Source organism: Gordionus sp. m RMFG-2023, chromosome 3 (assembly GCF_954871325.1).
Source record: "Gordionus sp. m RMFG-2023 chromosome 3, tfGorSpeb1-WG-v2, whole genome shotgun sequence".
In the NCBI taxonomy this organism is placed as follows: Eukaryota; Metazoa; Nematomorpha; class Gordioida; order Chordodea; family Parachordodidae; genus Gordionus; species Gordionus sp. m RMFG-2023.
In genome coordinates this window covers 13,888,063-13,902,055 of record NC_088777.1, presented here as the reverse complement: position 1 = coordinate 13,902,055, position 13,993 = coordinate 13,888,063, and the positions used below count along the sequence as shown (strand labels likewise).

General features: G+C 26.0%; 1 protein-coding gene across 2 annotated transcripts; it reads right to left on the bottom strand.

Annotated features, from left to right (window-relative positions):
* Positions 1-1,982: 1,982 nt before the first annotated feature.
* Positions 1,983-13,692, bottom strand: LOC135925828 (translocation protein SEC62-like). 2 transcript variants are annotated; one of them, XM_065461345.1, is made up of 9 exons: positions 13,568-13,692; positions 13,414-13,525; positions 13,222-13,327; positions 5,764-6,001; positions 4,649-4,741; positions 4,277-4,337; positions 2,995-3,114; positions 2,489-2,767; positions 1,983-2,347 (listed from the first exon to the last, which is right to left on the bottom strand). In XM_065461345.1, the coding sequence occupies exons 1-9, from the start codon at positions 13,598-13,600 to the stop codon at positions 2,241-2,243; spliced, it is 1,149 nt and encodes a 382-aa protein (XP_065317417.1). In that variant the 5' UTR covers positions 13,601-13,692; the 3' UTR covers positions 1,983-2,240. The 2 variants fall into 2 exon arrangements, with proteins under 2 accessions (XP_065317417.1, XP_065317418.1); XM_065461346.1 differs by having other exon boundaries at positions 4,649-4,738.
* Positions 13,693-13,993: the final 301 nt, after the last annotated feature.

Genomic DNA, 13,993 nt, shown 5'->3' with positions numbered 1-13,993 from the left:
GCAGAAATCGAATATGTTTGCCTTCAACCTTCATATATAAAAGAAGGAAATCTTTCAAATTCATCAATGCGTTCATTCAAAAAGCATTTTAGTTGTTAATATTAATAAATTCATAATAAGACTACGATAATTTTTAGATTTAATATTTATTATTAGATACAATATTAGTAAATAAAAGGGGTAATTCCCACAACCCCCTCCCCCTCCCCATAACATTTGCATCTTCTAGTAGCCCTGGTTTTTGCATTATATCTCTGTTTTTATAAATTGTGGAAAAGAATAATTGCAAGAAAAAAAGCAGATATTTTTTGAACCGTAACTAGAACTTTTTGATTAGTGAAGAGGAAGGCCAATGAGTAAAAAATTTCCAAAATATTTTCAATGTTTCGACCAACACCAAATACATATATTAACTTTCTTATTTTGCCTTCTAACTTCCGGTTTTTTTAATATTCTGTTTAAGAATATGGAGGCACAATTAAGGCACTAAATACCCAAAATAGAAAACAATAACTCTATTTTTAAATTTTGGCATAGTGCCAAAACCTTTTTATTTTGCTTATAACTCACGAACGGTTAATTCTTTCGGTGTCTGGTTTGAAGATCATTTAGGCACATATTATGCACTATATGTTGGTATAAATTTTGGAATTTGTGCGTCACTTTTATAAAGCTATTGCAAACATCACGCTTGTAAAACCACAATAACTTGGTAACGGTTAGTGCCACACCGATATCCTGTTTGGAGAATATGAAAGCCCAACTTAAGCTAATGACGCAAGTTTCTGCTGAATATCATTTTTATTATTTTCGATTTTGTATATTTGACATTTTTTCTTATTTTGTAATTTTTCCAATGTCTGGTTTTAAGATTATTTATGCACTATATTTTGGCATAAGTTTTGGAATTTGAGCCTTTAGTCGTTCTTCCGGCATAAATTTACACACTTTCCTATTCCTATAACTTACTTTCGGTCTTTTGATATTCCGTTTTAAAAATATGGAGGCACAATAAATGCACTAAATATTTGCCCAAAGTAGAAAACGATAGCTCTATTTTTAAATTTTGGCATAGTGCGAAAACCTTTTCTTTTCTTATAACTCACGAAAGGTTAATTTTTCTGTACCCGGTTTGAAGATCATGCAGATTGTGCACCATATTTTGGCATAAGTTTTAAAATTTTTAAAGTCATTCTGTCAACTTCACGCTTATAAAATCTATATAACTTGGTAACGGTTAGTGTTACCGATATCCTGTTTGGAGAATATCAAGGCAAAAATTTTGTACTATGTTTGCATAAGTTTTGGAATTTTTGCCTCAACTAATTCTTCCAGCAGCAAATTTTCATACTTTTCTTATTTTGATTATAACTCACTAACCTTTAATTTTACCGGTGTCTAGCTTGAAGAGGAAAATTAAGCACTAGATATTGGCATAGGTTTTGGAATTTGTGCTTCAAGTCGTTGTGCCTCTATAAAAATGGCACAAAATGTAAAAGAAACAACGATCCTTAATTAGTGGTTACAAATTTTTTTGTGGGGGAAGGGGATGATTTCCAATTACTCAGATTCAAACATATCAGTTAGAATATTCCATTTTTTTAAAGATAAGTGAAGTATATCATATTTTGGTAACATTATATATAATAGCGAATTTATATATTACAGAACAAACAAGTATGGAACTTTTAATGCCCTCCTTTTTATTACTTTACATGGGTAACAAAGTTTTATCGGTTTCTTTCAAAAAATCCGTAAACTGCTAAAGGACGAGTCTTTGACCAACGTGTAAAGTGAATGGAATAGTATCTATCAAATATGACTCATTTTTTTTTCTCAAAAATATTATAGTTCACTCTAACACAAGTTGCGACATTTTTAAAGTACACCAAAAAAATTAAGTTCCTAGATTCTTAACGATTCCTTGGTTCTTTAAAAAAATAATAAAGCTATATAATATTAAAGGTTGTAAAAAAAATATATCCCTTTAAATGTAAAATTTATTTTGAATCAAATATAACCTAAAATTATTTGATATAATTCTAACAATTTAAAATAAATAAATAATACAATACTATTATATATTCCCTCTCCCGGACAGGTTTTTATTGCAAATATATTTCTGTTCTCCTCTCAAAAAAATATAATGCATTTTAAAATACATTAAAATGACGAAAAATAAATACATCATTTCAGGCGATTTTTTTTAAAAAAAAACTATTTTTAAATAATATAATATTCTATTTAGAATCGTCGTAAATCATTTCGAAATCATCGCCATTTTTATTCGGTATGTCGATATCGTGATTGAGCGAAACGTCATCTCCCAAAGTATTCGAAAAATCGTCTGGGTTTGATGCAAATATTATTTGAAATTTTCAAGTTTTTGTTTATGAAAAATAAAATAGGATGTATACATTTAAAAAACATCTCCATAATAAAATAAAAGGCCCTAGGCAAAAAATTTATCAATCATCCCTGTCTTCACCTTCTTTATAATCTCCGGCTCCACCTCCTTTCGCATCTTTATTGTCGTCAGCATCACCATCTTTCGAATCTTTGAGCATTTTGTCGCTGTCGGGATTTTTGAGCGTCGTTTTGGACTTTTTTGATTTTGATACGCCGCTAGCAGAGTGGCATTTTTTGTGAGTGTACAAGGGAATGAATGACTCGACAAAGCCCACGTCCTCCAAAAGGTTTGGCAAAAACCATACGTGATGTGTTCCCAAGGTCATAGTCCATACAGCTCCAAATATCACATACCTCACTATGTTAATGATGTTATTAATATTATATTAATGATACAGTTTTATAACAAAATGGAAAAAATGATTTTTAAATTTCGAGCCCTTTATAAAGAGGCTCTAGGATTTTAGTAATAGTTCATTACTAAATCCAGAAATTTTTTTTACTATATATATATTAAATACCCTATTATTCTTTAATTCGCTAACCCTTATATTTTTCTGATTCGAAAATGAAAAGTGTTCTTACTCAAGGCGAGGAATAAAATGACACCAAGAAAGCCTGCTCCAGCTAGACTGAGATAGTAGACACCCGATCTCATGGCCATCGGCCACAGAGGAAACAAGCAAATCACTATGGCTCCTATAACTGTAACATATTATGTTAATTAATTTTTTTTAAAATAGCGTATAAAAGTATATAAATTAAATTGAATAAAAGAATAAATTTTTTAAAAAAATTTAAAAAATCTCTAAAATATTTCTTTATTTATAAGCATTTTAATTTAAGCTACGGTGTAATTTAAGGAAAGGAAATTGCTAAATGGCACAAAGAAGATATTAGTCGAGGTCAGTGGTTCAGTTTATCAGAGCTTTAAATAAAATGAGCTCAAAAAATTATATAAAGTTGACAAAATAACACATTACCAGTAACATATACATTATTATAAAAATTTTAAATAAAATCAAAGACTTATTAAAACTTAAAATTAATTTTTTAAATTTTGGAAATTAATTGTGCACACATTTTTAAAATCTGATAAAGTGAAAAATTGTGAATCATAATTTATTTGATGTTGCAAGTATAGGGGTAACTTCTTATATTCGACTTAACCTAAAGTTTTCGGTTTTGATAATCAACTTATAATAAATACATTTGTTGTTGTCAGAGGCGTAATTATGTCGATTTTTTTAATTAGGGGGTGCTATAAAAATAATTCTAATTTTTTATTTTATTGTAATAAGTTTAAAATAATAAATTACAAGTGCTAATTTTTATTTTAAATGTTAAGGACCATCTTATCCTTCGCTTTTGATGCCAATGATGGTTACTGTTGTGTTAGTTATCATATTTTCTTATTTCGACATTCGCAAATAAATGAAATTTTTTCAATTCAATAATAATTATTTTATATTATATAGGTGTTCAAAACCAAAACAAAAATGGGTCCGGTTCATGATCCGGTAATTATATTGTTGCCGGTTCGGTTTGGTCCTTTCCACTTAAATTCGGGTTTTTGATATTCGGTTCTATTTCCAAATCTAATTTATTTTTTCTTCCCATCCCCTTATATTAATTAAGTCAATGGATAAAGGATAATAATACCATAATTATGTTATTAAAAATTATAGTAAAATCAAAACAATAAAAAAATATATTTTTAACAAGCAAGATGCAATTATTCATTTCTTTCATGGCAAAAAAATCTAAAATTAGAAATTTATAAAAAAACGGTAATATATTAAAAACAAATAAATTATATTAAAGTATATTTTCATAATTATTATTTTTTTAAAAAAAATGAGCAAACCTATGAAAAATCCTAAGATCCAAGTTTTTATCGGGACCGGATCATAGACCCATACGTAAAACTGGTTTCCAAATATCGAAATTAATATTAATAGAATATATAATAGCTGGTATAAATATTTATGAATTGATATTTTTTTAAGGCATAATTCTCAAAACTAAGGGGGGAGATAATTATTAAACGAGATATTTGAATTCCAATTTTAACCCTTTATATTTTAGGAGAAATTCGGATAAATAAGGTAATTGTTACAACCCTTTCTCTCTAGTCTTATGCTCCGATTATTAAAAAAAATTATTAACGTTCTCTATTATTTAAAATCTACTCTCTTTCTTTCTTAATTCTTTGGTAAATTATTATATTTTAATAAACCTGTTCGTTCCCTTCAACAAAAGCTTGTGTCTCATGAAGTTCCAGTTTGACTTTCTTCTTATCCTTTTTCTTTTTTGTTTCGACACTATTCTTCTTTTAAATATATATATTTGCAAATTTATATACGCCATTTTCAAACTAATAAATTTTTTATTATCCTCTTTTTTGTAGGACGAGGCTAATTTTTTTATGTTTCATTATCCTAGCTGAGTTAGTATTATATTACAACCGATAATATAATCATTCTGCTATCTTTTTAAATATTATTCGATTATTTAAAAAATCTTCAAAAAAAAATTGTGATTTCATCTTCAAAGATTTTTTATGCATGAAAATTACAAAATATTTACTAGATGTTCGAAGATTTTTTAGGGTTGTGCCGATATTAAATATCGTATCGGGGCCAATATTTAGCATTTTGGAAAATATCGGATAGGGTGGATATTTTTCAAAAACCGATCCGATATTTTTATTGCTTTTGGTTTTGATTTTATATAAGATTAAATAACATCAGTTCATTTATATAATTTCATTAAAAAATCTCAATTAATTGCAATGTTTAAAAAAATCGAATTATTTTAAATAATAATGTTAGCTAAAAAGTTGGTATCATTTTTTTGTTATATATAATCTGTAACAAGAAAAGAGTTTAAGCTTATCTAACGAGTCACATAAACTAGTCTTCGATTTCGCCGATTCTTGAAAACTGATAATTCAAGATTTTCACCAGAATAAAATTACCCAAGTTTGGAGATTTTACTCACCGATGACAGAAAGGTTTGGACATCTATTGGCAAAATTTTGAGGCTTATGAAATATTATTTTGACTCTTAATTTAGCCGTTGGGTCAAATCGAGCTGTTTAGTAAAACTAGATTCAGCTATAAGCATTGCCAAAATGAGATGATTAACTTTGGAGAATTCGGTTTTATAGTAATATCGGATCGGTGCAAAATTTGTATATTGGCACAACCCTAATTTTTTTCAAATCTGTTTTCAAAATTTAAACTGTATTTGGGAAATAATATAAAGTTGAAATGAAAAAAAGTTAAAGATTTTAAATTAAGTTATTACTAAGAATTCGGTGGGAAAACAAAAAAAATCATTTAATTATACATCAGAAGAGCTCTTTTTATTTCTCTTTCTCAAATTCGTATTTTTGTCAGGAATTTCTTCAGCGTTTTTGGAAGGCTCGTTTTCATTTGCATCTTCGTGTTTGGCCTTTTTTTCGTTAGTGGAAGAATCTCCATCATTATTATTGATTTTATTGGATTCGTTATTCGACTTTTCATCAGGAATTTCCAATATCTTTATGAACTTCCTCACTCGGTGGAAGAAATTCTTGTAGAGTAATCTTAGGTTTCGAATAGATAAAAATTTGATTAATTTAGAGATAAATATTATTTTTTTTAAAAAACAATACAATGTATCAGGTTTGGCAAATGCCACTATTTGACCAATATTCACGTTATTTCATGCCTAATTTTTAACTCTCACGCATTTTCCCATGTCACACTGAACTCAAGTAGTTTTTTGAATGAATTGAAAAAATCTTAATTTTTAAAAAAATACTTAATTAATTTTGCCAAATTCTTAAAAATAAGATGTAAAATTTGTTAATAATCTAGCCACCCACCACCCAATCACACTTATAGATCAGCATTTAAATAATTAAAAACTGAATATAAAGGTATAGCTAGAAGGCAAATTATTTTTAAAAAAATAACAAGAATGCTCAGAAATAAATAGATGAATTTCCTATCATATTCAGAGAGATAAAGCAATTTTATATTATCAATTCCAAACTCAAATGCATCACGAGAATATTTAGTCTAATGACTGCAGCATCGTGGAGAAAAGAACTATTACACTTAACTGGAAATTGACAACATCGTGGAGAAAAGAACTATTGCACCTCACTGGAAATTGACCTTAAGGTAATAACTATTCGTGCAAAGAATTTTCGGCCTATCTTTACAGGACCGATATCTTAAAAACCATCCATAAAATAAAATTTATTAATTTAACAATAGTATTATTTATAAATAAAAAATATATATTATTGAATCTACTGTAATAATCTTAATAAATCAAACATAAAAAGTGACATAGATAAGTGGGAGATGTCTACCTCCTTCCCACCATAGAAAATATGACATGGTTAAATTATGTATTGATATAAATAGGCGGATTGGGGTTGACACCCCTCTCCCCTCAATCGTATAAAAAATCTAAAGGGGATAAAATTTGATTTTATAATTTCTACCTTAATCTCCTTAATTTTCTTCTCTATAAAATCAACTCGAAAATTTTTTCCCATTTAAATCTAAGAATAAATTTTACGTATTTCTCAAAAAATGTTAGACACATCTCATATAACTAAATTCAAAATATATTGAGATTTTAACTATTTCACAACTACATCAATTAAATAAACAGAAAAGAACAGAAGGATCTTTAGATTCAAAAAGTTTGAATCGAAGAAGAAGACATTTTAATGTATCTGAATGTAATTGATTTTTTGAATAGTGTAAAAGTCTGATATTAAGACATATTCTAACCCCTCATTCACAGTTAGCGTGAATTCGCGGGTAATTTTGTAATGCAGGATAGAACGTGACGTTATAGTTTTTATTTCGCCTATCACGGTTTCTATTACTGGCAAATTTGATCCATGAAATAAAATAGAAATTAAATATTGGTAGAACCAGGATAGTCAGTGCTTCTATCGTTTTCTTAAGGATTTGACTCTATTTTTCCTATTTTTATCATTCATGCTTTTTTTGTTAAACTATCAACCAAATGGGTTACTGATACTAAAATATATTAAATTCAAATAAACCCTAATTATTGAAATAAGGTCGATGCTTCTAGAAGCTTTCCCGAGGCCACGCTTAAAGCATGATATCATAGCTTTTTATTTAGGTTATAATTCGATTACTTTTTCGTGGTTGAAGAACGTGATTAAATAATAATAAATAACGAAGGTCAACAGTCAGTCCTATCGGTCTTAGATCGGGACTGATTAGATATCTTTTTAAAGACCACAGTCCAGACCGGTCTTTTTATTTTTTACGGTCCGGACCGATTTTTGTATTAATATTTATGTTTGCTTTATTATTCAATTAATCTTATTTTTTTGTATATTTTATTTTACTTTACTTTATGTTAGTTATTTTAGTTTTTAAATTTTTAGTTCATTTTTATTTTGCAATATGAAGACCATAAGTTTTTTAAATAAGAATTTTACCTATAGTCACAGTAAACCAAAAAATAAAAAGATCGGCACCGGTCTTTTTATTTAGAACCACCTGGATGGCTTTTTTATAAAAGATCATGGTCTGGTCCGGATAAAAGACCGGACCGTGACCTTCACTAATAATAAAGCATACATGCCATGACGCATACATTTTGCAGTGTTCTTTCTTATTTCCCCAATAAACCTTTTCCCTTTTAATAACAGGGTTAAAGCACTAAAATGTAATAATTAGGCATATTTAATGGTTTGGATAAGTTTCAGATTTGGTGTTTCCAAGAGCTTGGCTCACTCCACCAGCCATGGGATGCCCTCAAATGTTTTTTCGTGAAATGAAGATCGCAAATGGATTATTAGCCGCTGAAATAGAGGAAAGAAATGTGAAAAATTTTGAAAGTTTTATGGGAAGCCTCATTTTGTAAAAAAAATAAATTTTGAATCATTGACAAATTAGGCAATTAAATAAACCTAAAATAAAACCAAAACTATTTAAATATGTAAAATAAATACCTTTTAAGACGAAATTGGATCTTCATTTATTGTTAAATATAGAATGTTCGTAAAGAATAAATTTAAAATAATAAAAGTAAACACGTATAAAAAAATTAAAAATTTAAATAAAAAAGTAATATAAATAATAATGTAAGAAAAATATTGTGGAGAATATAGTAAATTAAATACATGTGAGGATCTATTAATCGATGAAATTGGAGGATATTTGTCCTGTATGTAAGAAAACGTGTGAAAAGGTGAATGTAAATAGAGATGAAATGAAAATAAATTTTTTTCCACCCTAAAGGACGAGCAAATTCTTTTATTTATGCAGCGACATCAGATCTCCTTTTCATATCAAAATATAATATTTTAACAATGAGCCCATCAAATGGGAAGAATTATTATTTATTGCAAAACGAAATTTTCAGGGCGTTCAAAATACTAAATTTGATGAAATGCCAAAAATAAGTAATATCTTTAGTGAATTTTAATTTTCCTATCATATTTGCAATATTATTATAAAATAATCTTTCAAAAATGAAAATTTTTACAAGAAAAAAATTATTATAATCGCAGCTAAAAAATTGCATTTCATGATATTAATGCTGGTCTTATTATTTATATTTAAAAATGGAAAAAATTCAAAAAAAATAATTCAAAATGCGTTATTTTTTAAAAAAAATCATAACTAAAAAAACCCATAGCTGTCCCTAGTTAAAAATATTTTATATATAGATATAATATAAGTGAATAATAAAATATTAAATTCAAAGAAATTCGAAAAGCGAAACAAGTTTTCAAATTTTATAACTTAAAAAAACCGCAAGATTATTATTTTATAATAATCCGTAATAATTAATAAAAGGCCTTTAACAAAGTTTTTATTTTTAGCAACATTATTTTTTAACATATCCCAATTTTTCAAAATCTAATTTTTCAAAATAGGCCATTTTTGAAACTTTTGACCATCGATATCTCAGAAACTATTAGTACTTGAAGGTAAAAATTTTGGATTCGATGCTTTTTAATGATGGTGTCTCGGTATGCAAAATTTTTATCAAAATTAAAAAGGGCAGATTAAAAAGTTATAGATTTGGTATGTAACTAGAACTACCCTTAGACTGAATCATGAGTAGAAACTTAAGTTTTATTATGAAAGTATATAAATATTTCACCAATAGCCATAAAATTCTCATAAATGATAATAGAAGTTGCCAAATGACCAGTTTACTTCTTGTCCAAAAGTTTATTAAGAGTATGGTTTGTATATTTTATATTTACAAATAGGTTAAAACGCCTAAAAAAATTGTACAATTATTTGCTAAATTGAAAAGATTAAAAATTATAGAAATATTGTAATGCCAATTATTAATAAGATGCAACTTGTGATTGAAACAATGTATATAAGGCATCATTTTATTAAAACCTATTTCAATCCTAAACCGGTCGGCTATATCCAGGGGTTCGAACCGAACCGAACCGCAAAACCGGAATGAACCGTTATGATTTTCTGAACCGTAACCTTAACCGAACCGTTATGAAGAAAATAAATATTTTGAACCGGTTTAAACCGGTTCAAAACGGTTTTAAAAATAATTAATTTTAAATTATTAACCTAAATTTAAAATTTTAATTTTCCTTGGGGGCATTTTTTAAATTGGTGATTTCTTTTCAAATTAAATATTTCCATATTATCAACATTATATATCAAATTAAATATTTTTATATTATCAACATTATATATCAAATAATACCAGGTTTGTTGTTTTTTCTTTAAATACTTAATTTATAAGAGATTAGACAATTTATCTGTTAATTAGATAAGATATCTTAAAATCAGACATAATTATTCTTGGCTAAATTAAATTTTTTATCTCATTATAAAAACTTGGATCATAGAATTTAAATGACAATAAATAAAATAGTCAGCAATATTTTAATGATATAATAATTTTTTATTTATAATCATTGTTTTTTTAAATTCAGAATTCTAATATTATAAATTATTTATTATTATAATATGTTAGTTAGCATTTACCATTATCATATATGCAAAATAAAAAAATATGATTAAAGAATGGCATTTGTAATGAATATTTTTCTAAATCTGTATTTTTAAATAATAAAAATCTTACTATAAATCGTTTAAATAAGTTAATTAACATTGCATTAAATTATTTTTATACTTTTATTTATTTATTAATGTGTTTTATATTTAAATAAACTTACAGTGAATTAAAAATAGGAATTACATTTTGATGTTAAACTAAATATAAATACTATAGTTTAACTTAAATTACCTATTCTGTCATATTATATTAACATCTAACAGAAATAAAGCACTGACCAATTTTTATATAATATTGTTTTACAATAATTTCTTATTAATTGATATATTCAAAAAAAGTTTATCTTAGTTTATATAGAATATATCAGAGTGGGTAATTTGAATTAAACTATACTAAATACTATGCCTACGTGTTCGTATTCGAAGGATAATTTAGATGATGATTTTGAAGATTTATTAAAGTAGCATGAAAGTCTTAATAAGAATAATTCTCAGGGCATCGAAAATTATAATAAATGTATAGAAATAGAATATATAATTCGGTCATTTGATAATAAATATAGAGAGATTAGAAAAAGATACTAATTTTTTGAATTATTGGGAAAATGTAAAGAATAGTATGCCAGAATTTATAAGTTAGCTATAACTGTGCTAGCAGTTCCAGCTACGCAGGTCTCCGTAGAAAGAGCATTTTTAAGCCTTAAGTTTATACTCTCTGTGCAGAGAACTAAATTAAATCCTGAAATATTAGAAAATATTTTAGTTATCCGTTCGAATTCTCTTTTTAAACTAAACAGTATAGTATACATATTATTTTATTGATTATTGTATTTATGTTTGTTTTTATCTTATTTATTTATGAAATAAAAAAAAACTAATTTGTCTAATTTATATTTCCTAAATTTAATAAAAATATCTATTAGATTATCATGGATAAATTAAATAAGAAATTATAAACTAAAAAGATTTTTCTCTAAAATTAATATATACATGGTTAATGATTAAATTTAAATTTATAAACAAACCGAAAAGAACTGTTATAAATTATAAACCAAACCGAACCGATATGATTTTTTTTAAAAAAACCGAAATGGAACAAAACCTTTATAAAATTTTAAACTAAAAACCGGAACGAACCGAACCGTTATACTAAACGGTTCGAAACCCTGGCTATATCTTTGCTAGCGTTAATGTAAAAGTTTAATCCTCTAAATTTTTAAATCATTAAGCAGGTGAATGAATGTGTCATTTTACATCCAAAAAATAAGCGTTGGGGGAAGCAAATAAAAAATTGCTTATTTTTTTAATAAATAAAAGGCAAAGAAAATTATTTTATAATATATTTTTTCCCTTCTTTTAAATAAAAAAATTCATTCTTTATTAAATTAATTAATTAATTTTAAATGTCTAATAATTGCAATTTTAAAATTAAATCTGTAACGCTTACAGCAGAAATATTTTCTAAATCAACCATTCCTATTAAATTCTCTTAGATTTTTTCACAAAAAAATATAATTAAACTCAAATTTTCAAAACTTGTTGCATCTTCTGTATTAAGAATTTTGTTCTTTTATTTAAATTTAATAATGAAAATTTAATAACAAATATCTTTTCTATTTTCGCAGTCCAAAATACTTTTGGAGGCAAGGTTTATGGGCCAAATATTTTTGGGTGGGACCATGCATACCATGGCTATGGCCCTGTTGATATGTAATCACTCAAGAGGATTTTATCGAGCAAGCAAATTAAAGATAAATGAACAAAAACAAAATTTAGTGTTAATGTTTTGTAAAAAATAACTATATATTAAATTTAAAAATCGTTAGTAACGATTTTAAATGTACATAATTGTTTGCATTTACAAATTTTCAATAAAAATATTTATGAACATTAAACTATTTGTTTTTTTTTCAAAAATTGACCAACTCAATTAAACTATTGTCTTCCCCACACTTTAAGTAATTGGCTAAAGACATGCACTGTACACTTACTTTATGTGATGTCATAGCTTTTATTTTATTTATAACTCAATTTCTTATTTTGTGATTTATAGTTGATTGAGAAATTAATGAGTATTAATTAGGCATTTATTAGCATTAAACCAGATATTTAGTATTTTTTCTAATATGACATCAATTTTTTTTTATTTTGTTATTAACTTTTTTCTTTATACTTAATATCAAACAAATTAATATACTAAGTATTAATTAAGCACTAAACATTACAAAAATTTTCAGAAGTAATTCTTTCAGTCAATTTTTAACAATAAGGTTGGTCAAATTTTTATTGCTAATATTTTGGGAGTAAATCCTCTAAAAATGGTGAGTAAACCCCCCCCCCTCATAAAACCCTGGCAATAAACAAAAGGCCAAGCAAAAGGCAATCAAAATTAGGGGATGGGTTTGAGACCCCCCCCCCCCTGCCCAAAATATTATAATAAAAGAAAAATTCAAAATTTTGAGTAAAAAAATATCTTGTATTATATTAAATAGAAACCACTGGCATATTTATTTTAAATATCTAATTAAAGAGATTATTATTAATAGCACAATGCATATCACATTCATCTTTTGTTTAAAAAAATGAATGCCAAAACTAAGCTGAATCCAAAATACATTTATTTCTTTTAAATTTTATTAAAGCTAAAAAGAAAAGAAAATAAATTTAATATTTATAATTTTCATGAATATTTATATTAATTTGCAAATTAAATAAAATAAAATGAGATTTAACTAAAATAAATTTTAAAACATACGTATTTAAGTATTCTATAACAGCTTCTCTACTTGTAAAAGAAATATCTGATGCAGCTTTACCAGTGGCCCATTTGGAAGCCATCATAGTGTCTATGGCTTTATTGGCTAGAATTGATAATTAATTGCAAAAATATATTTGTGTGAATATGAAAAAACGATATTTAAAAAATATTTAGTGTAAATTGGTAAACCTGTAAAATACTGAACTTTACTTCCAAACATATTGGCCTTTTTTGAGGGAATTTTAAACCTTAAATATCTTGCTATTTTATTATCTTGTTTAGAGGGTTCATCCGACAAAATCTATATACCAATTTTATAATAAAATAGATATTTTAATCATACCTCTTTCTTATGTTTTGATTTTTTCTTTTCCATATTCTAAGGTTAATCTAATCTTATATATGTAACGCTCTAAATAATATACTATTTGAATGAGTTACATTCCTAATGGTGACAGTTGATTGAATGATTGAAATTTAATTGAAAATTCTAAGGTTTTAGTGATACGCTGTATCGAAAAGTGATGTATGTATTCATTTTTAAATTTAATAACCATGCTTCTTCCTAAAAATATTTCCAAAGTCCAAACAAGTATAAGATATCTCTTTATAAAGTAAGTAAATATATAGTTGATTCACTATTATAAAATATTAGACAAATTACCACTTTTATAGACATATTTGATAGTTTTAGAAAATATTACAATTAATATTTTAATTAACTTTACTAATCAATGCGTTTGATAATAAATATAAGTAAAAATTTTAT